The following is a 26,637-nucleotide window of genomic DNA, read 5'->3' as shown; positions in this document are numbered from 1 at the left end:
CTGCCAGCCTTCCTAATAACAGGAATCCTTCCCTGCTCTCCAACATATCTGTCCATAATTTATGAAAAGTGCCTCATTCTAAGAGGTTTTTCACCGCTGCTACAAAATGCTACCATTTTAATTGTGAGGTATATGACATGCCGCAATTCTTCTTTCATCTTCTGAGAGAATTGCTAATTTTCTTGTCTGTAAAAATTTAGATTTTCAATATTTATTTCTCTGCCTGTTTCATCTCTCTGTGGCTTTTCTGTATTTTACTGTTTGATTACACAAAACAGAGGGCACTAACATGTTGTCACTGTTTTGACTCTGCACTACACGGCACCTAATTTGAAACAATGACCGAAATTAAACCGGCTACTTTCAGCTTCAAGGGTGAGTGGAGGTGTTTAAATCTATATTGGGTGAACAGCGTAGGGACAGCGTATTTTACGTCAATACAGCAGAGCGACGAGCCCAACATACAGACAAGGCAACCAAGAAGAACCTGAAGAAACAGAAACAGCATTTGTTTGCACATGCTTGAAAAATAGGTTGTACTGGAAGTTTTGTGATGTAATGATTACCGTCGGGTCATACAGTAGCTACCGTTGGCTGTCACTAGTTTTGTTCATGACAAAGTAGGTGCAAATAGGAAAGCTTGGTGCTTCTCATTTAGCAGAGCAAAGTTATGTAAAGTTGGATGATGCAACAGCTAATATAATGACTTCCTCCTGTCTTTCCAGTTCTCTCTGTTCCCTTAAAGGTTAGCACTGTCAAGATGGTTTGCAATTGGTCAACGGCATGAATTTGAGTGTGAATTGATTTCGATCCAAAACTTCACTTTTAATAATGCTGGTGTGACTGAGCTCTGAAGGCTCTTAAACAAGCAGGGAGTGAATAGCTAGAAGAGCAACACTGGGGAAGATACCAAATGACTTCCGATAGTCACTGACTGTAAAGAATCTGCAACAAAATATATGATTCATATAAATATAAATGTTGGTCCGCTATAATTGGGGAACTATGTGACATTAGCAACACATGTTTATTGTGTTGTTTCATTTCTAATCAAAATGGCTGCAGTACAGAGTGAACACAACAAAAAAATGGGTGACTTCTGCACTGCACTGCACCACCTCGGTGACCTCTGCGATATTTGCATCCATATCAGCATTGAGACACATTCACATTCCTTTCCACCTGTATTCTACCTATTTTTCACCATCCTTCTATCATCCAACGCGCTTCGCTCATTAGAGCTCACAGACCTATAATTATCTCACTGCTCTACTCAGCGCCCACACACACACACAAACACACACTCGCTCTCTATTGTGTACGACTTTGTTTTTCATTAACTGCAATAAACTCATTACCTCCCATATTTAGCAGCTTCATGTGGAGGAGAGCCTCTCTACATCAAGGTGTTGGAATGAGAACACAAACAGAACAATAAAAACCGTAACTGCCGTCATTGCCTTTTGGAATCACTGCATGTACATTATGCAATGTTCTTTTGTTTCTGTGTGCTGTGACAACAACATTAAGTGCTGTCAGAAGTATTTCAAATGTCATTTCCTTCATTCCTTATTTTTAGATTGTTCGTTATCCTTTTCCTCCCTCTTTAGACCGTTCCTTCGACTGCTGTAACGTGTGCATTTCCCCATGTAGTCTTATCTTAAAACTTCGAGCTGCGAGTGGTGTGAGAGGAATGTGAATGCATTATCCAAACTGGAAAGGATTCATCCACTGGGGAGCATGAATGTGCTCTACACATTTCATGGAAGCCATTACACTGTAATATTTTCCTTTATAAAACTGAAATCTGGGCTCAATGGCTGAACTGGGTCATAACATGGCACTACAGGAGAGGTTAGGGGCCATCAAAAACATGAATATTCATCCTCTGGGGACCTTGAATATTCACAGCAAATGTCATGAAGCATATCCAGGTAAAACTGTATGGCAATCTGACCAGAACTGATAAAAAATACATGCAAATCACAGTGCCCAATAGGATAGGGCTCTATCTGTATCAACTAATCTGTCCAGTAGTTGTCATGATATATTTCTCTGGACCAAAGTGTTGGACAGAACAACCAACTTCGCCTACCTGAGAAATTAAATAAAACACATAAATAGATTTTTTTTGTTTTCATGGATAAACCATTACACCTAATTGAAACATTCTAGGTGTCTTAGTTATTTTTATACATATTTTGCCAAAAGGCCTGACATACTTGATATCTTTTGGATCATGTCTAAAAATGTAAACACGGTTCTGTAGTTTTGAGCAATGCTTGTCAACACAACACACAACTATAATGACCCACCAGGAATGAGGAGGTGAAACTGAAAACCTGTCTGATCTGAGACCTGTGATGAGACACAGCACCATTTGTAAGCACAGAAATACCTAATTCCACCAGGACTCTGAATCTCTTTTTATGGAGAGCACTTGTTATTTAAAACCCCATTCATCACCCGCCAAGTAAGACCTTTTTATTTACACGTAATAAAAGCTCATTTCATTCGCACACAGTCAATAATTCCTGTAGCTCAATACTCTATTAATAAAGCTATTTATTAGCTGGTGTGTGTGTACAAGTGTGTGTTTGTGTGTGTGTGTGTGTGTGTGTGTGAACAGCCCTCAATTCTCTTTGTCTGCGGCAGTGAAGTGGACAGGTGACCTTCCTGTGGTATAAAGCAGAGTACGCACACATGCATATACTCCATCAATCTTTGTTACAGCCACAGGAAGGAAAGCAGGCAGAGAGCATTTTACACTTCCCCCTGTTTCCTTCCATCACAATGCAAACCAGAGCACTTAGTACTTTCTGCAGGGCTTCACTTCTGCCCCTTCTGTGGAGTTTCCCAACAGGGATACGTGAAGACTTTATGACAGCCTGGACTGTGAAGAGCTGTGAGTTTTAGCTCACTGTGGAGATGAGAATTAATCCACACATAGTTAAAATAATCCCTGAGCTCTCTGGAGAATCCTCTGGCCTGCTGAGCTTTACATAATTACACTTATCTCAGCCCTACTAACCTACTGAAACAACATTATGGAAAACGCCACAAGGCATTTACAGTAATGTGTCCTCAGACAGAAACAACAACCAGATTTTGTGTTTGTTCGTACCTGATAGTCTGTGACCAGTAAATGTGCATAAAATTAACAACCTGCTGGATTAAAAGAGCTGTTAAAGTGACCACAGACCACAGCCAAGCACTAATGACTGCATGCAGCGCTGCTCTACTGATATCTTGGCTCATTTTTATTTACCTCTTATAATTGCACCTGACAAAATGTCTGCTTGTTAAAGTAAGTCTTTATTGACATGATGTAGTATCTAAGTAGGACGGAGATTAGGTGTGTGTAGGTTTGAAGGATGACACGGCTAATAAGACAAGTTATTTAGACATCTGGGACACATTAAACAACTGTATGTCAGTATGAAGCAGAGCCTACATACATGTTCACATATAATCACTGAATTGTTATATGTAACCTGGACATTTTTCAAACAAATCCAGCCCAGTTTTAATTTAGATGCCTGAATATCTTTGGACCTGCAAATCAGTTTTTTTCAATTAATCCCATGAAAACACCAAAAGCAACAACTAATGTGCCCTGCTAAAAAGCATTGTTGATTGACACCTGTAAAGCCTCTTCAATAAACATCCATTGTCATCGAAAAACTATGTATTATTGTTGCCATGTTGTTGCTCTGGTTGACACATTCCTTAAACACAATGAACACGGCTAGTTTGATCATAGTAAAGGTAAAAGTGCTGCTTCATTTCCACAATAAAAGCATTACAGTGAACTGAGAACTGACAATGACCAATGGTATCCCAGGTTAGTTAAGTTTTAAAGGTTTGGCAAAGAGTTTATCAAGCCTGTCTTAATACAACCCTCACATACACCCAACATGTACGATGAAAGAGTTTTTGACTGCTGTAATCATTCCTTTATTCCTGCAGTTTGGCTGAACCTCAAAACTCCAACATACATTATACTTAACATAAAGAAAGCAACAACTTTTCCCTCACAGCTGCTGCTGCTGCTGTCCATGTTCTGACACAGCCGAAACAGTAAACTCGTGGCACTTTGTGTTTTACAAAATGACTCAACTCAAATCCAACCACATACTTTGCAGTGTTTTAGCCAAGAAGTAGTTTGTATCTCACAGTGTGTGAACTGTGAGTTCATTGTTAGGTCAGCTGTTCAGTTTTGATTCTTTGGAGTAAAGCATTTCAGAAAAGAAATCACAAGGATCCAACAGTGGATCTGTGGCGGCTATACTGTATGAACCCACTGAAAAAAAAGACAGGCAACCCCGAGGAACGGATCAACGTGGGGGGAAGATGAAAAGATCAGTGAAAAGATCGACTCTGTTCCCATTGGCTTTATATTTAGATGCTCTTAAGCTCCCATTGAGCTACAGTATACACCACAGAGGAGAGATGTCAGTGGAGCACTGATGTGTTTTATTACACAAGAGGGAAGGGCGGCAGAGATGGAGATGGAAGTGGAGGTAGAAGATAGAGGCAGATGTTCATGAGATAGACAGACAGTAAGAGAGTTTGACAGATGTAGAGACAGGTTGAGAGTGAAACACAGAGACAGACACAGAGAACATGTCGTACACGGTGTTGAAACAGGAGCCTTCTGTACAGCTCGTACAAGTTGCCTAAGGCGAGTGTTCAAGTAAAACTCCACCAACCCCGACAGCACTTTAAGGTTATGGAAGTATTTTACTTTGGTTTTACTTCGTTAACACTATCGTGACATATCGTCAGCCTCTTGTGGTTTTGTTTTATTATACTGGTATTTGCTTAAAATGTATAATAGAGTTGTAGATGATGCATTGAGTTCAAACACCAAAGTACGGCAACTTCTTTTGGAAAAAAAAGTTCATTTAAAAATGTATCTGAGGGGCAATGAGTAGCTCTGATATTCACAGTATTGTTAATTCTTCATAGACATATTGGAAACATACACACACTGATAATGCTAATAAATAATGATAATCAGAAAGACCAAAACTCTCATACATTTGACAATTTAACGTTGCTTATCAGTAAAGGTAAACACAATATGATTTATGTCCTTAATCTGAACCAACTGTGACACTTCAACTGACACTTCAATTCCTTTCAGGGCATACAGTTTGTTCGTCAACTGCTTTCAGCACTTCATCTGACTCTAAACCTCGACTCAGCACTTTCACTTCAAATTCCACTTCAACCTCTTTCAGTGACGCAACTTCAGCCACAGCTTGAATTTGAAATATTACTCTCCTACAAACACATTTCAGAAGCAACAATCATCATTTTAAGACATTTACGTTGCTTTCAATATTTCAGCTGCAATTTCATATAAAGATGTGATCCCTCCAAATATTCAGGATTTTGTTCAATCTCTATTCTCTCTCATCCCGTTCTAGCAAACTTTAACATCGAAACATATTGTTGAAGTAAACTGTGGAGTAATCGGTGGCTCTGTAACCTTACAGTGAGCAGAAATCAGCTTCTGCAAATGAGGTATACATGTAGAGAGAAAGTGTTTGACATCAAGAGACAGACACATATTTTGACACAGAGAGACAGAGTGATTTTGCACTGCATCACATCTGCAGCGGCCGGAGGGAAGCAGCCGGAGGGCCACAGGGGGGAGCCTCATTAGTGGGATGATGTGTTAGTCCATATTTTGCTCCTCACTTCAACACTTTATTTTCGTCTTTGCGTAGTCTTTTCCTCCCCTCACCCCCTCCAAAGTGGTTCAAATAGAAGCAACAGAACCATTTTGCAGATGCAATGCAGTCTTTTTTCAAACCAATCCTGCATTTTGTTAGTCATCAAAATTCAATTTTCAGGCACAGATGTGTCAAGTTGCAATGGCGAAATGTTACGTTTATATACATATAATTTCATTTTCAGAGAACAGCAGCTGAGGAATTAGCTTGCCACATTAATTAATTGATAGATATTTGATGCTGTTTGTTTGGAGGTTTATTAGTCCTTGTTTGATTGCCAGCTTTCATAAACCGTGTTGCACGCTGATTGTCGCTGATAACCTCGTTCATGTGAATTTGTTTTTGTTTTCTCTACCACAAAGTGTTGTATATACAGTATAATATATAAAGTGTTGTGAAAGAAAAGAAGACGTGTATGATTTAACTACAGAGTGACAGTAACTAACAGGAAATGCGCAGCTTCCAAATAATTAACCGGTGAAGTTCAACTTATAATTACTTTGCTGTTCATTCGATAAAGGTAACTGCAATTTGTGTACTTCTCCAGCATGCACACCCACACTCTGACAAACACACTCTCTCCCACACACACACACACACACACACACACACACACACACACACACACACACACAGAGAAAGCTCTGAAATGTCTCATAGAGATCAGAGAGAGCACAGGTTGTCTCCAGTTGAGTAACTTCAGGACTTCGGGAGAATTCAAATTTTAGATCCAGACACATGAGGAAACTCAAACCTGCTGTAAGTAGAAAAACTCAAATTTCAGAAAGCACTTTGTCATTACTGCTACGAGAAATACCTGCAACAGTGACTGTGACAGTAAAGTAACATTTGCATTTTTTTAATTATTCTTACTGGATATTAAACTGTATTGTAATCTCCCTTTAAAATTCCAAGCCATTTTTAATGGGATACAAAACAGCAAACAGAGGTGTGCAAGCTGCCACTGCTTTACATCTTAACAGATACTATAAGGACTGACAGCGTTACTGAGCTCTAAGTGGTTGGGGCTGCATTTAGAGTAATTTATGTCACCAATGATGTGCACATGAATGTGAATGTGGTGCTCTATGAGAGCTGGTTGATCACTTCTTTAAAAGGAGGCCACAGAGACAGAAAGTGTAATGACAGAGGAGAGATGAGGAAGAGAAACGAGAGGAAAACAGGGAGGAGACAAGAGGAATAAGGGGAGCAAATGGGAGCATGAAAGGAGGTGAGAGGAAGGAGGGGAGGAGAACAAGTAAAGCAAGTGTAGGATAGAGGGAAGGAAAAGGGAGGAGTAAAGGAGAGGAGAGGGAGGAGTGGAGGAAAAGGAAAAGAAAGCAGACGAGAAAAGGGAAGGGGAGAGGAAGAGATGATAAAAGGATGGAGGAGAGAAGAAAGGAAATAGGGGAGAAGAGAGTAAAAAAAGAGAGGAGGAGGGTAATGAGTCAAGAAGAAGAAAGGAGGGAAGGAGGGAGGGCAAAGGAGGGGAGGGAAGGAGGGAAAAACAAGAGAGGAGAGGAAAGGATGGAGGAGAAAGGAACGAGAAAATGGGAAGAGAGTAAACATGAAACAGGAGAGGAAGGAATGGAAGAGGAGAGTAGAGAAGAATTAGCTGTCCTTTTCTACAGCTCTCCTGGGATCCTCAATCTCTGCAGTGTCCAATTTAAACACAGGGCTTTAGAGATGGAGCGTGAAAGTGTGTGTGTGTGTGTGTGTGTGTGTGTGAGAGAGAGAGAGACAGACAGAGAGAGAGACAGACAGAGTGAGAGACAGACAAGGGGCAACCGCTGAGCCCTCAGACCGACCTGATGACCATTTCTCTGATGTCACTTCTGAAACTCGATAAACACAATTTGATGCTCCAGCTGAGCTTTAATTAGGAGGGACAACTGAGCAAGCAGGACAGGTGAGGGGTCAGGCAGGGTCCTCAGGGGTCCTTACCTGTCTCACAGCGGCGTCCTGTAAATCCCGAGGGACAGACACACGTGTTGGGAGACACACAGGTCCCTCCGCTCCTGCATCCCTCCTCACAGAAGGCTAGAAAGAGAAAAATAAATGTATTAGTTCAATTTGTCTTCATATCCTAGATATCACAGCAGCAGCACAAAAAATTCCTGCAGTTTACGGTTTCATGAAGGCATTACAATGTGCAAAGTGGTTCCCCTGACTATTTTTAAAAGCAGGGTAACAGTTCACACATTTTTTTTGTCATTCACATGGGTTCATAAATGGTATTTTTATGTTTGGATGTGTGTGTGTGTGTGTGTGTGCACTCAGGATGCGGAGTGCCACCGAACAACCTGATAAAATATTATCACAAGATCTGAAATGGCAATATTGTGCACCTGAGAGAGGCACTTCACCCAAAAAAAAAAAGAAAGAATCGTTTTATTACCGACATCACCTCATACACAGCTCAAAACTGTAACCTGTCCTCCTCATATTCATTCTGCTTTATTGAAAGTGTATCTTTCAAGTGGTTATCATCGAGAAGACAGCTTCTCCAAGTGGCCGGAGACAAAAAGGCACCATGTGTCTTGAGAGTGAGACTGGAAACAATGCTGACTTGTTTAAAATATCCACTCATCAATATTTTTAAAATTAGCAATCAACCGAATGACTGTTTCTAATGTGAAGGGGGCCACTTGTAGCAACAAACCCACAGAGAATGATCACCACAGAGCTTTCTTAGCATCTTTTAGCTCATTGTTTTGGTTTTACGGCACATTTACTGCAGACTAAGCACTTGTCAAACCTCTTTCCAGCTGCAGCAGACAGCTGTTTTCAGCAAAATGGTATAACAGACCCACTATACACGACCTGTCCAGCACCAAACAGCAGGCAAATAGCTGGTGGAAAAACCTCTAGCAGCTAAAGAGCAAGGAATTTTTTGTTGGTGGAGACACGCAGAAAGCTAAAAGGAGAGTAAGTATTAGCCTTATATTCATCAGGTGGAGATGTTGTGTTTTTGGTGTTTTTTTTTATCCCCAAGTGGCTGACAATAAATTATAACAAGACATTCCATACAAATATTTAATGAGCTAACTCTTTCTTAAAGAATCACTAGCATCAAAGGCTTCTGTTCAATGGATGAAATGTCCTTTTGATTACTTTGTACTGTGACTTCGTGTTTATTTACATGTAAGTTTGTTTGAAAAAAGAGACTCAAGATTTTGTCTTGTCTTTTGGAAGCATTGGTTAAAATGAACAGTTGTACAGCTTCTGTCACCTGATGCTTCTACTGCAAAACTGAACTGAATATTATTTGTTTTTTTATTGAATTTGTCCTAAAAGCTTGGTTGTACTGGTTGTACAGCACAAGGATGAAACTGATTTTATTGTGGATACTCAGGCAAAGCTCCAAGGTAAGTGGACTGCTTTTATTTCGCACATTTATCCTGAGACCAGTGAAAGCACTTTACAAAGTCTCACATTCACCTACCCACACACACTGACAACACTGCCGGTGGCAGAGCTGCCACGCAAGCAGCTAACCTCAGGAGCAGATTCAAGGTCCAGTGTCAAGCACGACCTGCGCTACCACCTGAGCTACTGTTGCTCCATACTCAAAAGAAGTAAGATAAAATCCTAGCACGTATAAATTTTCTGCCTCACTTTTTGTTTTATAAGTGCTTAGCGTTGCTGGTAAGACGGCGATGGCCCCACGCAACACTTTTCCGGTGCCTTCCAAAATGATCCACATGACTGTCTGGTTAAGTTTAGGCCATTAAAACTATTTAGTTGACGTTAGGGAAAGACCACCTTCATGGCTTTTGCTGTTATAAATGCTGGTGTGACCAAACCCTGAGAGGTTATACATCTGTATAATGCCATCATGCTAATTTTGCCTTTGCTACTGACAGAGGGCATTCATTATTTACCCCACCACTAGAGGTCCCTTGTCTGGAAAACGTGTTGGTGAGGACACTCTCAAAAACAGGACTAAAGTCCATACCGACAGCTCAAGCCTAGCCTAGTGGGGATTATAATTTAATCTAAGGTCAAATTGTTTTACTTTGACAGGCCATAATTGCTCCACCACCAGTCAGATTTATATTATATGTGGTTAGATGACAGATGTCGTTATTGATCGCCTACAGAGCTACCTGAATCATTCATGAGGTGACATTTCACTTGTCAATTTTGCAGTTATTTGAAAACCGTATCACTGTGTGCGTCTGTGTGTACGTGTGCGAGAAACTATCTTGCTGCTTTTTGCTGGAAGCAGGCAGGCGGCGCAAATGACGGTGATTTGTTCTGTGAGCGAACGGGGTGTGATGCATCAACATAGCCGAGACAAACATGCACAGGAGGAGCAGCAGGTTGAGGAGAGCCGGCAGAGGAATGTACTCCGCAAAACAAAAGGAAGAGCGAGTGTAGGAAGAGACAGTGAGAAGGAGTAGTTAGTCAGTCAGTGCTGAAAGAGAGGAGGATTACACCAAAAAGAGGGCAGACTTAATTGAGCAAGTTCATTAAAGAGACATTACTTGAGTATTTCTAAGCTTAATTAATGACATGATTTGAAAGATGAGCCTTAATGGGCTGAAAAATATATTTATAATCACATACATAGGGCATGTGAGTGTAATATCTGTGTGTAATGTATGTCTCCCTTCGGTTTATGAATCCAAAGAAACATAATTTATCCGTGTAAATTATCACCCTGGTGTTTGGAAAAAAGTGCTAAATATACAAACGAATGCATACGTGCAATAAATAAAAGAGACCCGTTCCAGAAGCTATTAGAGCTATTCATTTGACTGCTTCCACTGTTTAAGAAGTTCTATCAGGCCCTCATTAGGAGCCTGATTGCCTCTGTACTAATAAACCTCACACTTAAAAATTAATTACTCTTATATTGACTCAATCTATCTCCAGCCCTAATTATCATTTCACAACCATCAGCATAATGCCGCCTGCCTGTCGAACTAATGACTTCCAAAGATGAGGGGGCTTCACCGAGGGTGGGTGTTTTTAAGACCCGTATTTTTCAATCAAAGCTGCTAGAAACAATTTTCTTGCCAAAAGACAAGAACAAAAAATCCCAGACAGCATACATTTAGACCACTGGCATACTACAACTCTCCACCGAAACTCAGGTTTATCATAATAATACCAGTAATAATAATGCTGCCGCTGCCAATTATAAAGCGTATTAGTGTGGACATGGAATACAGTCATATTGTTGGATTAAAATGAGCTCAGATTAAAACTTTTAAACACTTTTACAGATAAAATATCGATTTATAATGTTCAGTGTACTTTATTACAGATATTATTTTGAATTTGGAAGAATAATATAGAACAACACAACTTCACTTGAAGCTGGATTTATACTTCTCTAAAGCGCTAACTGACTCCCATTTGAAAAAAGATGAACATAACAAAAGGGTGTGTTGTTTTTGAAAGTGAAATTCAGGGATGTTTGAACACGTTTGCAGTGTTTCTAGCCACAGATGTCTGCAGGGAGGGTCAGGCTATGGTGTGCGTTCGTTCAATACCTGATTGTGATGGCGTTTACATTCTTTCATTCAATTTATGACAGAGACTGGCAAATGGCAACAAGAAGATTTGCCCTTGAAATCGCTTTGCTAGATCTTTGGTGAGAGTACAGCATGTGCTCTCTGAGGGGAGAACTGGTTGCCTTCACAGACAGAAAGTGTGATGGTGAAAGTTTTCCATTCCCAAATAAGATTGAGAATACAATAAAAAAAAAAGTGGTGCTGCTGTTTTCAACCACAGCAGAACGTCCCATAGCACAGAAGAGGAGTGATATTTCACATCCTATACAGCAGACGACGCACTCACATAGATGAGAGGTTTGTATTGTATCTGCATCGTATTCTGTTCCATTTCATTCTCCCGTGGTTGTAGAAATTGATCTCTGTGTTTCCTCACCTGACACAAAGAAACCTGATGTTTACTTTTGATGCCACAGTTTGCTATCACGCTCTATTGTTGCTGTAGATATCTCAAACCTCCACAAACTCTGTAATCTCACCACCAATTTATACAAAGCATTTCACCAACACTTCCTCTCCTCTTTGTGTGCCTTGTACCAACTGCTATTGCCTGTTTTTTTTCCTATTCTCCTCTTCCGCTCCTCCCTCTGCCCCCCTCACATTACATTACCAGGACCCCCCGCTACAGCGACAAATAGCCTGTGCAGGGGCTGCGAGGAGGAGACTGCCCAGCTTCATTGTAGTCCCTGTGACCTCCAGCTAAACTATCTCACTGCTTAACTGAGCCTGTTGCTGACTCGTGACTTCCCAAGACATGCTTATACCCAAAGATTTGCTATTTGAGTTTCCCATTACGGGCCTAGATTGCTTTCCAGTGGGTGGTGAGAATGGAATCATTCCACTCTGTGCCGTGGCTAACAGCCACATTCACGGTTGTTGGGCATCCAAGGATCCATCTCAGAATTAAGAGAAGGTATATCACAGAGAGAGCCAATATATATATTCTGCAAATTCAAGTAGGTATGAAAGTAGAAAAAAAAATCGCTTTGCAATTCTCTGGTAGAATAGAACTGAGCTAATCATCTCAAAATTAAAATTAAAATCTCAAGCGGCTTTTTCCAAATGTTTTTATCTTGGCCCTAACATTGAATCAAATGACTACTCGTAATGTGAAAGGGGGTTACTCCTTTGTGCCTCTCATGTATTCCAGTGGTTCCAGTAGTAAGCCTCCATTTCTCTGAAAGATAAATACCTGGCCATGTTTGAAAAACCCAGAAGGTCGTTTAACAAAGCTTACTGCTGCTCTGAAGGTATTCCCAGAATCCTCAAAGACTTCCAACCATCCGGATTAAAAAATCTTCAGTCCACTGCTTGATAAAATAAAAGTTGCAACTCTGTTTACTATCCAGCAAATGGCTTCCATCTTTGTTTGGATGGGAAACAGAGTCGCAACCTGGGAAATGGGTTAAAAAAAATTTTGAGCGTGAAGCATATGGAATATTTGTTTCAACGAGGCAGTTAAAAGAGTCTTTGAAGTAACGCTAACAGACGAGAGGCACAAACTGGGGCTATAGGTCACTCATAGTGACGAACCTACAGAAACTTAAGAGCTTCTTAGTCTGTTTTACCTCATTATTTTGTTTTTATGGCACATTTATCGGGTCAGTCTCACAGGAATTCAAGCCGGCAGTATTTTGTTTTAGATTTCTGGAGCGTTTTTTCAAGATGTACTTCAGTTTCTACAAATCTATCAGTCCACTCATATTACTCAGCCTGGTAAAGACAGTGGCTGGTTGCCGTCTGTGCTACTGGAAGGACAGTTGGGTTGAGTTAAACATTTAGCAGCTAATGAGCTGGATATTCGCTGGAGTTCTCAGTGACCAAATCAGAGCTACAAGGAGAGTGAATTTTGGACTCATCAGATGGTCAGACACTCAGTTTCGAATGAATGATAATGTCACTCGTTGTCTGCTGGATGAGTAGAAGATACTGTTAGCCAAAATAATAGGTATAAGATAATAAATACGTCAGGGATGTGTTTTGTGTTAGCTTGTTTTCCAGTTTTCCTGCCACTAGTGGCTAAAAATCAATGAATGCAGCTTTTAAATGTAAGTGTCTTCCAACAGATGCTGGAATCAGGAGGAGGGAGGAGATGTACAATAAAACATATCACAGAGCGCTCCTGAACACACCATCAGTAGTTCGAACAGAAGGGTATCTAGATAATGGACTCTGAACTCCTTCCTCCTCTTTATCTCTCTCTCCCACAAACCTGATCTCAGAGGAAGGAAGAGGCCTACTCTGTCTTTTTCTCTCTCTCCAGCTTCTAGCTTCCCTGCTAATGAATGCACAACAGCAGCTTTAAACACAGAGGTAAAAGTCCACTGTCAGCCTGCAAGGAAGAGCTGAGCAGGCCAGAAACTCAGCTTAGAAAGAATTAATGCCAACCCATTTACTCATACAAATGCCTCACTTTGTTATGCATCAGAGTAGAGGCAGTTCACCCTTGGCTGTACTCTCTGTTGGGCATTTACTGAACATCACAGATAATGACCGCACTTACAAGACAATAAGGACTCGGGCCAGGCGGTCGGCACGGATTAAAGACGCATTAAGGAAGATTTTTACTGCCATAATGTATCTGCAGAGGGTTGAAAGGGTGGTTGATCAATACCGCTGACACGACAATTAATTCCACCAGGTGCTTCCGGAGATTTCTCGCTCTGGAACGAACCTCCACACATTTAAAACCACTCAAGGATGGAAAGGCAGGAGTGCTGTGAGCGAGCGGCCACCATTGAGACTCGTGGATTTCCAAGTAAAACTACAAATTAAAAAGCATTTCTAGGTATGTATGGTGACTTGTTCAAGGCCACTCTTAGCTGTTCCACAAATGGCTGGTGTTGCTGGGTTGGACATGAACTGTATGTATGGTAATATGGTAATGTGAGGAAAAGGAAATGGGAGGGATTCTTGGCAATTCTGTTTCTCTTCAATTACTCAGATCACTCAGTAATTTTCACTGATAACATTTTCAATAGTACTTGTGTGGCCTAATTCTGCAAAATTAACTCTTATTTTTGCATTCGGCTCGGGTGCTGTGATACCTCGCAGATGGGATATTTAATTAAATGACGCCTGCCAACGAACTAAAGTGACCATAAATCATTGCACCTAAATCTGTAGTGTGTGTGCAGAGAGACAGTTTGAAATGTTGCCTTCAAAACCAGGTGGCAGCAGAAGACTGAGCTAACACAGAGGTGCCATTAGTTTGTGTTGGACATGGAGACTGAAAAACATGAGCAAACTGACAACCAGAATTCTTTCTGTGCCACATTTTCTATTTTCCAGAACAGCTGTCAAAGTATAAATGGCCCTCTGAGATTCTTGCTTTCACTTTAAAAGCAATCAAAGCACTGTGTTTTTTCTATAGTCACTAGTTTTTAGGCAGGGAAAAATCAGAGAATTGCTGTCTCAAGAGTTAGACTGATCTCTTAAAAGCATGTTCTATAATCCTAATCCAAAATCACATTTTTATAAATATCCACAAGTAAGAGGCTGCCTTAAAATACTGACCAGTGCTTTATCTTATACTCCTGCTTGGCTTCATATGAATGGTGATCAGTTAGTTTATATACTTGACTACAAATAAGCATGTCACAAATGTGCACCTGGTTTAAACGATGGAGGTGACAGATTCTATTACTACACTAACCAAGAGGATTAAAAAGAGTACAAGCAAAGGAAGGAAGTGGTTAGAGGATATGAAGTTAACCCTGAGCGTTAAACCCACAATGAAGATCATTTGAGAAATATACGTTTCTGCCTTTCATTTGTCATCTAGTTATCATCACACAGGCTACTTTATTGAAGTAGGAAGACAGAGCCGTACACCAACTGAAAAACACCTGTGCTCATGTGGCACTGGCATACAGAATCAACAGCACGTACTATTATGACACTACCCTCACCAAATGACCTATGTTTACCCTTTCCCGGTGGAAGCAAAGGTGGAAGCAGCATAAGTAGAAGAATAATACAACAAATATACAACAAAATAGAATAGAAAAGTGGAAAGTTGTCTTTGGCCCACCCTGCAGTTCATTAAAACGTAAAACCATCACCACTGGTAGTGTGAATACTCCAAGTAATAAAATACAATAGACAAAAGAAAGACAATAAGAAAAACAGAAAGAAAGAAAGTTTCTTTTAATCATGACCTCGACATTGGAACCATTTTGGAAGGCGCTGAAACAACGCCCTCCTAGTGATTGGGGTTGCAGATCAGAAAACATTCATATGTGTAGTTTAGGGAGGTATTGACTACCTATTTTGTTACGAGGTTATAGGGATTTGTTGGACAAGATTGCTGTCAAATATGACCATAAATCAAATTACCTTTGTAATCACTATTTAGTGTCTATCTATCTAAAGAGCGTTTCAGTTTCAGATCATTGTTTTGGTTCACTCTCACTGCTCTAATCAGTGGCGCTTCCAGACACAGCAGACACCTATTTTCAGTGAAAAAGTTCTAAAAGCCACCTGTTCGCTACCTGCCCTGCACCAAACAGCAGACAGACACAGTTAGCAACTAGCTGGTGAACATAGTGGAGCATTTAGCAGCTAAACAATATTTCTCTCAGGAGTTGGTGGAGAGCAAAAACAGCGCTTGAAGGAGAGTGAATATATGTAAATAAGCAACTGCTTGCTAAGTTTGTCATAAGTGTTAATATGTCAGTGTTGTGTTCATACCTTGTCTCTTCTTCCCCTCCAGTAGCTAAATGCATGCAGGTTCATAGTTTATACTGTTATAATTAGGGTTGATAAACTTGCTTACTATGCAGTGACTTTGAGTTGACAAGAAAATTCACATTTAGATAGAGAATATATTCTTGCTAAGTGTGGGTGTGCAGGTGCATTTATGTGTTTGAAAACTTGCTCGGTTTAAGTACAAATGAAGCTGAAGTATGTATATGAAAAGAGTTTGGAGAATATAAGTTTAAGAACCCCAAGCCAAAACCGATGTCTTTGTTGGGGGAGGATTTGTTGGTTTCTGGTATTTTTTTATGTTAAATAATCAATTGCTGAATAACAACTGAATGAAATAATAAAAATACAAACATATTCATCTCACTGCCTCGACTGAATCAGTGTGTGGCAAACATTAACTGGCTGTTCACGCCACGTCTGGATGATTTTATCTATTTTCATCTGTGGAAGAGTCGTGGGGGCATGAACCTATCAGAGCAGCGAGGATGGGAGGAGCAGGGACGCCCTTGGCAGCTGGATGTGAGGAGCTTTCATAACCAAGGGCGGTGCGGGACGAGCGACTCCTTCTATCTGAATCCATTACTGAGACACACACACACACACACACACACAGGTAGGCAGCTGACAGCAGTGTTTTCTCCAACCTCTGCTGTTTCACTGATGAGATGAAGTTTACTGCTGAGAGGCGAGATGTAGTGGTGGAAATACCCAAGATCCACGTTGCTGGAATCTGGAGGCGGGATATGCATCACATCGAGTCATGATGTGAATTTGTTTTTATGAGGAAGATTGTGGTGAAGATTGTTGATCGCTTCTTGGTCCAGAGTGGTATTTTCTCTCCTTTGGTTCTCCATTACATTCAAGTTTGCCACTTCTAGCTAAAAATTCACACTTTTTGTATTTACATTCTTCTGCAACATGGGTGTAATCAAGAGTCTGTTCACCAAACACATGCAAACAAAAATACTATCTATCCATTCAGCTTAAGATGTGAGATTTCTGCTTCAGCACCAATACGATGGAGATTAATGGAATTTAGTTTGTAGTGCTCACAGCATGTGTGTCTTTGCAGAACTGATGTCCTCATCTTTGGATAATCGGAATAATTGTTACGGTTGTAAAAGCTATATCTTCGTTTTTCAATGCTGTAAGAGGGATATCTCAGAACTTGGACAAGATACACAAGATGTATGTAAGTGACCCTTACTGACCCTTTAAGGCTCTCTGTGTGTCCACACTAATTCACTCTCTACAAAGATACTGAGCATAAATATCAAGCAAAAAGGCCTTTAAAAATGTGACTGAATACTAGACCTGTCATTTGCCCTGACAGACAGAGATGGAGGATGGATGAGAGGGGGGAAATAGACGGATGATAAGAGAAGAAAGATGATGAAAGTGACAGCTGAGAGATCTGCATTAAAAGAGGCTGCGGATGAGACGGGGATACAAAGTGGATTTGGATATGCATACGTGTGTGTGTGCATGTGTCTCATGCAGGTGGAAGCCCCATCAGGCGAAGCAGCAGCTGGTATTACAGGAAGGTGAAGCGATCATAAACCATCATATCATCCTGAAAGGAGAGGGCTGCTGCTTCATTTCTTTAATTTTGTCAACACACTAACTCGTGTCTCCCCTCTGTGACCTCTGGTAACCTTTTTATACCCGCTAGAGGCAGGTCTCTAGAGATGGCATTGTCAGTGTTACAATATAATACATTATACTACTGGATTAATATCACTGCAGTAACATGTAAGCTGCATTTTAATTTTACTATTGTATATACTGTTGGGTGGTTTAATTTCAGTGCATGATATTTTATATGCTTATTATAGGTTTTCAAAATTTTAATCTGAAAAGTAACTAGTAACTATAGCTGCCAAATAAATGTCTCAGAGTAAATCTACTTTTTCACCACTGTAAAAAGCAAATGTTAGCATGCTAACAAGCTAACTAAAGTGAACATGGTAAACATGTTTACTTGCACTTTCTGCTATCTTGTAAACTTTAGGATTCTGTCTGTCTGTCTGTGGAAAGTAGTCTTTAAGCAGCATCGTGATACATTAACTCTACTCTCGAAGGAACAATAAAGTGTATGTATATTTATTTATCACTTACATTCATACTATAATATCATATGAATAAGAATAATTTCGATTTCTTATTTCCAGCTGCTTTCTTGGTGGTGAATTAATGTCTCCGGAAACCTGGATATCAGATTCTAATAATCACACACATACAAAAGCATGCACCCAAACACCTTCCCACACCACACACTTACACATCTCATGGATCTATACTGCTGATCCCATCATCTGCGCTGATGAGGTACTGCATGTCTTTCTCTTTGTATCTTTGTTCAAGTGGACATATGTGACATTAACAACAACAAAAGGTCAATAACCTTTAGTAGACACATTTATAAAATGATATATGATATATATTATCAACATTATGATGATGATCAATATCAAAAATAGTGCATTGAACTGGTGGCAGAGGAACCTTGTCCTTTTAAGGCAGGGGTTTTAAAAAATCTGGAGCGTCTTTATTCAACACTTAATTCTTTCTATGTCCTTTTTTTGTACATTTATTTGCGATGGACATTGGAGATAATGATATCGTCAGGAAGTTACACAATCTAAAAACGTGTACGTGTGGTCAGATTTGACTGAGTCACCTCACGTCTTGAATGAGACTTAAATGTTTTTGTTTTCAAGTATAAAGTAAGTCAAGTTCTCATTTTTGTTCCTTAAATCTGAATAAAATCCTAATGTCTAACTTAAAAGAAGTGTGATGTGAATACTTACTATACTCTCTAAGTAATGGATTGCCTTTTTAAAGTAAAATATCCAGAAAAGGCTGTGAGTAAACATTATTGGACTACACCAAGGCAGTTATTTCCTGTACTTGTCTATCTGCTATTTATGTGTGTGTGTGTGTGTGTGTGTGTGTGTGTGTGTGTGTGTGTGTGTCATAAATCAGTCAGGGCCCAAAGATCTGAACTAAAGTGTTTTGGAGCCTAGAGCCTCTGGGCTTTGTGTTTTTCAGTCCCAGTCGAAACCCCGTCTGTGTTTGAAGGCTTTGCAGGCTTTTTTTTGTTTATTTATTTACGCCATAGCTACGTACCAGGTGAATTTCTACACTTATAGTGAATTTAATTTGCAGGTTGCAAATTAAATTCACTATAATTTAGAGAACGACAAGGGTGACAAATATGGTTCTGAGCAAAATTAGTTTTCTTTGAATTTTCAGTTGATTGGACAAGGGAGAAGGCATCAAGAGAAATTAAGCTAACATGAGATGCTAAGCACAACTTTATCAACAGATAAACTAATGCATTATCTATCATCTACACACATATCCAGTGTTGTACACTTGTTCCTTTTAAGGAAAATAAAAATGCATCAGGTGGAAGTTGTCACTCCTTTTTATTCACTTTTACAGTATATGAAGACTTCAACAGAGCCAGCCCTGAAGCAGAGCACTGCATAAAATCTGAAAGTGATGAAGAGCCTGATCAGTACAATTTCTTTCCTCAGTTTTGAAATATGTGCTTCAATATTAATCGTAAGGAGGTTTACACAAACTATGTTATTCTTTATTTTGAAAATTTATAGTATCAACTAATGACCCCCCCCCCCCCCCCCCCAGTCACTTTCACAGCTTCAGACATCTCATGCAGCCATTAAGGCCATCATCTGTGATAAGGATAAGTGCTACATCCATGTGTCCCATTGTTTTCTGCTGTGCACATACAAACAGTGGGCATTCAGCCACCTTTCCCCTCACTTCCTGTCCCACATTCACCTTAATGCTATGAAGAAAAAACAAGACAGGATACAAAAAGACAGAGAGCAAGAGAAAAAGGGCGAAAAAACCCCCATAAAACACTGATAAGATGCATCTACAGAACCAAACCAGACACACTCTGGATGATAAGAGTTCATTTCAACTCAGCCAGGGTGGTCTTCAAAAACATTCCACAGTGAAAACTGCTGGCAAGCCATAAAACACATACATACATGTGAACTCGGACTGTTGCTTCTCATTCTCTCCACACAGACTCAGAAAACCTAACCTGTAATATTTGCAGTAGCAGCACCAGAGCTGTTTTTGAGTGTAAATCTCAAATCTGGTCTGTCAGAGCACATCTTCATAAGCAGAGTGAAAGTCGAGATGCAGATGAAGTCTTGCAGGTTTCTGGATGCTGACTAATACAGTGTCACAGTCTCAAGTAAGTCAAGTCCAAGTCAAGTCTCATGTCATTTCATTGACTTCATTGACATTGAGTCTTATTTGAGTCTGTGTCTCAAGTCTACAGCTCTGAACGGTGCTAATATTAAATATCAAAGTACTATTTTAGGCATAGCAGCGTTGTAGCGAAGACTCAAATGAATGTACTGCTATTAGGAGTTCGTAGTTTGTATTGGTTGGTTTTGCCATCGTCTCTGTATCGTACTGCATCACTGACAAACATCTCCACGTTAAACAACGAGTGTTCTTTGCACAGATTCACAACTGAGTATCACTGACACAAGGCTGATTGAAGACGAAAAAACACCACGGTTGAGAGAAAATGAGGACAGCAATGCTTGATTTTCGCCTTAAATTGCATTAAATTATATTAGTGGATGTGATAGAGCCGAACACGAGAGAGCGTTTTTCTCTTTGGGGCACAGCAGCTACATATAACAGCAGGGCACAGCCTAAAAATAATTGCCTCAAATGATAATTGCTACAAAGCTTCAAAAACAAGCAGTGTTTTTTTTTTTTCTCTGTACATTTTTCTTTCACATTTGCAATTAATCATAGCTTCAGATACTGTGGTTTTCACCCAATTAAATGTTGTAAAACACTGTGCCCTCTAGCACAGAACTACACGGCAGAGAAGCTGCTAAATGTGTTGTTCCTATCAAAAACAGATGAAGGGGAGCAATAATTATGTAAACAGAAAATTAAATGCTTCAGACTTGTAGGGGAAATGAAGGCTGAATCCAACAACCCCTCCCGTCTCATTTCTCCTTTACCCTTCCTGCAGCAAACCCCCCCCCCTCTCCCTCCATTTCTCAGAATACATTGGCCTGGGTTTCATTGCTCGCTGTTAGCTGGTTGCAACATGGTTTCTCTGTGATTAGCTTCGATAGCAAGATGAGAAAAGCACGAGTCAATGCCTTTGTCCTCTGCGCCGCCGTTTAGACTCGCTACTCAAATCCTCTCTATTTAAAACCCCTTTGTCTATACAAACCAGTCCTAGGGAATGAAACGGACCATTAACAAGATTAGCTCACTCATTCTGCTGCCGACAAAAGGCTCTGCAATAGGCTGCTGATCATTAGGCTGGCAGCGGGAACAATGCTGATCTATAATCTTATGCCGTGCTCTGATTCAACTATTGTGGCTTATTTATTGTGCTCTGAGGGAGATGACATAATGGTAGCCCCCCCCCCCCCCCAAGAGAATTGCAATACAAAAGGAGTAGTGAGAAAAAGAGAGAGGACGGGGAGGAAGAAAGAGTAAGTAAAGGTATAGATGGAGTCTTAACCCCTCATTTCTTCTCAGTTCCTGTCAGCCCAGACAATCAATAGCAGTAAAATGGGCTCTTGAGATGGAGGCCTTTCTTCCTGTGCCCTTGCAATCATCCCAGTCACAGTAGGCAGGCTGGGGGCTAGCTGCAGGCCTGCTAGGAGCTGTGTACTCGGCAGATATAGAGTTAAATAACAAGCCACGTATGTGATTACAAAGTGCACTAACAAGCTGGGTTTCTCCAGCGTTATTGTGTGTAAGTTTGGATTGGAAAATCTCTCAAGCAGAGATGAGTACAGTCATTTTAAACCTAATATCTTAAATTGTGTTTATAAACCAAAGCTGCAGTCAGGCTGAAAGGTACGAGCCTCTACAATAGCAGCACTTCCATCTATTGTCTGTTTGCATATTATCAACTGCGGGCAAATCTACTGTGTCGTTAACAGTCACTGAAGGGGCATGGCATTGCTGTAGCAACAATATTAGCCATAATTACTCTCCTGTAATGGAAATGAGATGCGAGGTGAGAGAGGACAGCCATTATTCACACGACCACACGAGGTTGCTTGTCAGGAAAACGGAGGTAATTTTTAACAAAAGACTATGCCGGGACAACCAGATGACGGGTCTCAGTGTCAGTCACACAAGTGTGGGTTAGGGTTAACCCACATCTAAAAGGGGGGAATGAATTGAGTCAAATCTGACATTATGTTTTTTCAGTGGGTAGGAAACTCCAGTTCTGTAGTTCCTTCCAATTAAATAGCAGCTTAATACCAAAAGTCCCACTCTACAGGGGTTGTTGAGCATTCAAGGAAATGTAGGTATTCACCAAATGAAAAAGGTGCTCAGGCAAGTTGAAGAGGGAACAATAAGTCCACACTTCATCACAAAATAACATTTGTGATTCATGAGGACAAGGATCTGAGAGAGCATTTTTCCTTTAAGGTCTACTGAAAAACAAAATGAAAGATTTAGAGTTTTAAAACCATTGAGTATGCAAAGCCACATCTGTTGCCGTCCTTGTCATCCTCTGAGTCACAACAAATACAAAAGGTCAAATTATACCTTTGCAAATAAAATGCTCTCTCTTTTAAACCAAGCGCAGCAGTGGAATTAGAAAATGTTTACTTTCACAGGAAATAAGCCATTGTCACTCAAGGGCGCTCATCACCTGTTTAGCTTTTAACACGTCAAGTTAATCACACACTTCTGGCTCCGAGACCCGATTTTGTCCCGTCTACTATGGACTCATTGCTCAAGGCTGGCTAAACACACTTTTTTTTTTGCCTTATTAACATTAGCAGGAACAGGCTGAGGAGCTGCAGTCGTACTCAGACTAATTCCCTTATTCCTGAGAGGGCGGCGGTGATGTATGAGGGGAATGAGATGGGAGGCACAGGTCGATTGGCCAACAGTGTCGCCATCACACGGTAATGAGATCTCAGGGGGGAGGGGAAAATAGAGGCAGATTCCTCCAACTCCCTGCTCACATAATACTAATTGGCCAGAATAGGATAGGTAAGACGTAGGAAGTTTTAATGATATTATTAAAAAGTATTGAATATCCTCACCTGCTCCTGACAAATATCATCAGTGAATAGGATGACACTGTTATGACTGGTCTCTGTATACTGGATGATCATACATTAGCTACACTATATGGACAAAAGTATGTGGACATGCCTGTCCACTGCAAAGAGCCCTGACCTCAACCCCATCCAACAACTTTGGGATGAATTAAAACCTTATCGCCCAACATCAGTGCCAAACCTCACGAATGATCTCGTGGCAGAATGGGAGCAAATCCCTGCAGCTAGTTTCCAAAATCTTGAGGACAGACTTTCCAGAAGAGTGGAGGCTGTTATTGCAGCAGATTAATGTCCTGGTTTTGTAATGACATGTTCAATAATCACGTATGGGTGTAATGTCCAGACGCCTACATACTTTGTTCTGGTGTCCATTTACCATATAGTATATTTCATATTCCAGCGTGAACATAAGAGTCTTTCCACCACCTTTAGTAATTTCCATGTACTTATGTTCCATAATTCATACTCTAAACACTGTTTGACACATTCGTCTCGCTAGCTGCTTTTTTTCCATCGTTTGCACATTGACCGTGACTTTCAGAGTGAAAAATGTGGAGGTAGCGCTACAATCAGGTTGTATATTGACTGCAAGTGTGTGTGTGTGTGTGTGTGTAGCATGAGCCTGGAGACGATCCAGAGGCAAAAACTGTGTGGAAGGCACTTTGCAAATTGCATTGATCTCTCCCTAGACCTGCCTCCCACCTGCCACCCATCCTAATGCCTGTGTTACAGAAGGGGGGTGGGTGCAGTTGGAAACACCTACTTTTTTCTCTTCTCCTGTCATTTTCTGCCTCTTTCCTCTATCGTCGCATTTTGCCTCGCTTTCCTCCTCTTGCTTTCCTTTTCTTAATGTATCTCTGTCCCTCTTGCACTGACTCTTCATCTATCACACACACACACATATACGTCCACTTGCAGCATAATATGACACACTATCCTTTGCTAATCGTTGGTATGACTGACATGCTTTCCTCCGTCCTGTCCTTCTAATTACAACATTATTAGTTGTCACGGTGATGAGGTGCAGTGCAGATACAGAACAAGACTTAATGAGTGAGAAATCACGGTGGAACATGGCAAGAGGGTCAACATTAACCGTGATTTAATTCTTACCTCTGTTAAATAACATGATCAAAGTATCTCAAAAGGTGCTCAACGCAGCATTAAGTGGACTAGATTTTGGTTTTGAAGTTGCACCTGGAATTTCAAAAGACTTTCAAGCAGGTTGTGACTAGAACTACGTATCAGGTTTTAGAAAATTTTAAGGCAGACAAACGAAAAACAAAATGACGCTTTGCGGAGGTCGAAGGCTCGCAAGCTGCAGTTGTTCTGTGCTGGTGAAACCAGGACTGAGGTTGCCTAAAAGGTCTCATCTGGTGATATCGCCTCCTTCACAGTGACTGATATCCCATGATGCAGCATATTTTGCTGGATGTTTATTGAGATCATGTTTAAGTAGTTTGGAAAATCAAAGCCCAATTAAGCTTAATGATATTCCTATCTCTTGGACAGCAGCCAAGCATAAGCACACAGTCATGAAAATTACATGAAAGGGCTTCTTGCGAGCTCAAGGGATCTCTTTATTTACAAATTAAGCACTAGACTTGAGTAGGGCTGCATATCAAACCTCTACTTTTTGAGTACTGAATTGTGGGATTGATTGCATGGTGAGATTCTTAGTGTTGCTAATTTATTCTTCAGATATTTTCTCATTTAAATAACTCAATAATAATATATAACTTCTCTCATTTTATACTTTGTATAAACAAAATCCCAGTACCTGCAGCAGTTTATGTTTTGCATATGAGAAGTTTGGCTTCTAGTGCCAGTGTATTGTGCTACGGGGATTAAAAAATATTTTTTTTCATGGAGGGAAAAGGGAAATTAGACTGTTAGAAATGTATAATTGTCATATCGGTATCAAATGTGGCCACTGTATCAGTATCATCTTAAATGGGCATGGTTTCCTCTCCCTCAAGTCTTGTTTTAAAGCTTTAGTTGTGACTGTTGTGAATTGTATGTTCTGTAAATCCATGAATAACATTTTATCAAATCTGAATCCAGTATCAAACATTTGCTGACCGAATCTTAAACCTTAAAGTAGCTTCAGCTTTCAACAACAAAGGAAAAAACAACATATGCCATCTAACTCTTTGCAAATAAGAACACAACCCTAATATCAATGTCATATATTATATGCTGCCATTTTGGCCAGGTGTCTCTTAAAAAAAGGATTGCATCTCAGACTTCCTGGTTACTTTAGAAAATTGAATATACACAGTGTGTCTTCCCTCTCTTCATCTCACTGGCTCTAGTGTAAACATGGTTGTTAATATTGAGGTGGACAGGGGAGTCCACCTCCCTGGATGATACTCGTGTTTCTAGCTCTGATGATGGACCTCAGTGATATTTGTTGTATATCAGGGAGCTCCTCTGGCTTGTAGAAGCTGCAAACGCTCTAACGAGTCTCCTCAGACTCCATAAGGGCACTACATGGACTGCTATCGACTGTCTTGCTTCATCTGCCCTGAACCTGCAGCGTATGTCCCACGGCGGCAGCCTTCAGTGCAAATATACAGTTAAATATAGCTCATACAGTACACGGCTGACTGGACAGATGAATGTGGAGTCTAAAAATGAAGGTCGCGTGTGCACGTGCAAGCGCACACACACCTTATAATGTCAGAGGGCATGTAAACAACTGCACAGCCCTCCACATGTATTCAGTCGCATTAACACTAACATTGGGTCACAGAACTACAATAGAGAAACAAATGCCACTGCATAAACAAACATGGTTACTGGTAAACAAACATGTATGCAATTGAATGTTTTTTCATCTTTTTCACAATATTAATCAGTTTGATAAAGGACGTGTTTAACACAGGGCAGCTTCTCCTCATCATTTTGGTAAAATAAAACAGCAATAAGTCACTCAAGTTGTAAAAATGAGCACTGACTGCTGTTAGTCAATAACGTGCTCACAGAGTTTATTAAAGATGCCATTTCTGAATTGGCCAGCCAGTGAAAACGGCTAATTCTGGCCAAAAGCCACTGTTTATAGGCAAGACATCTTCACTGATTTTGACAAGCTACTGAAACCAAGTAACATATCAAGGTCGCTCAGTTATAACAGGGTGTTCAAAACTTTCAAAGCTCACTTTACACGGCAGCGGGCCTGTTTTTGGACACATTTGGCCAAAGCTGAAATCTGGAAATGGATCAGTATGGGTCATACAAAGCTTGATTCATCACTGCATTTTGGAAGCCATTGTGCTCCGGCTACAGCAGCTGTCAAAAATGCACTACTGCACTCTGTTCAAATACTGGAACTGCCTCTTTATGCACCTATTGCCTGCACGGCACTTTGTCAATTTGCATCTATTTCAGTGACATTTCACAGGATCACACCTATGCAGTCCTGCTGTTGATTTAAAACACCAGCACAGATATTGCATAATATACAAAATGTAATGAGAAATTCAAATAGCTTTAACCTACTTGTATTTTAATGTAGGTCTCATCATCATCATCCGATATTGA

The 26,637-nt window shown here is 40.4% G+C and overlaps 1 protein-coding gene across 1 annotated transcript in view; it reads right to left on the bottom strand.

Annotated features, from left to right (window-relative positions):
* LOC139282486 (protein kinase C-binding protein NELL1-like) overlaps nt 1-26,637 on the bottom strand; it is a 203,036-nt gene that overhangs the window by 16,548 nt on the left and 159,851 nt on the right. The window contains exon 15 of the mRNA XM_070902231.1: nt 7,689-7,784. Within this exon, the coding sequence (XP_070758332.1) occupies nt 7,689-7,784 (96 nt within the window). The remainder of the gene's footprint in view (nt 1-7,688; nt 7,785-26,637) is intronic.

Source organism: Enoplosus armatus, chromosome 1 (genome assembly GCF_043641665.1).
Source record: "Enoplosus armatus isolate fEnoArm2 chromosome 1, fEnoArm2.hap1, whole genome shotgun sequence".
Taxonomy (NCBI): domain Eukaryota; kingdom Metazoa; phylum Chordata; class Actinopteri; order Centrarchiformes; family Enoplosidae; genus Enoplosus; species Enoplosus armatus.
This window is presented reverse-complemented; position numbering and strand designations above follow the sequence as displayed.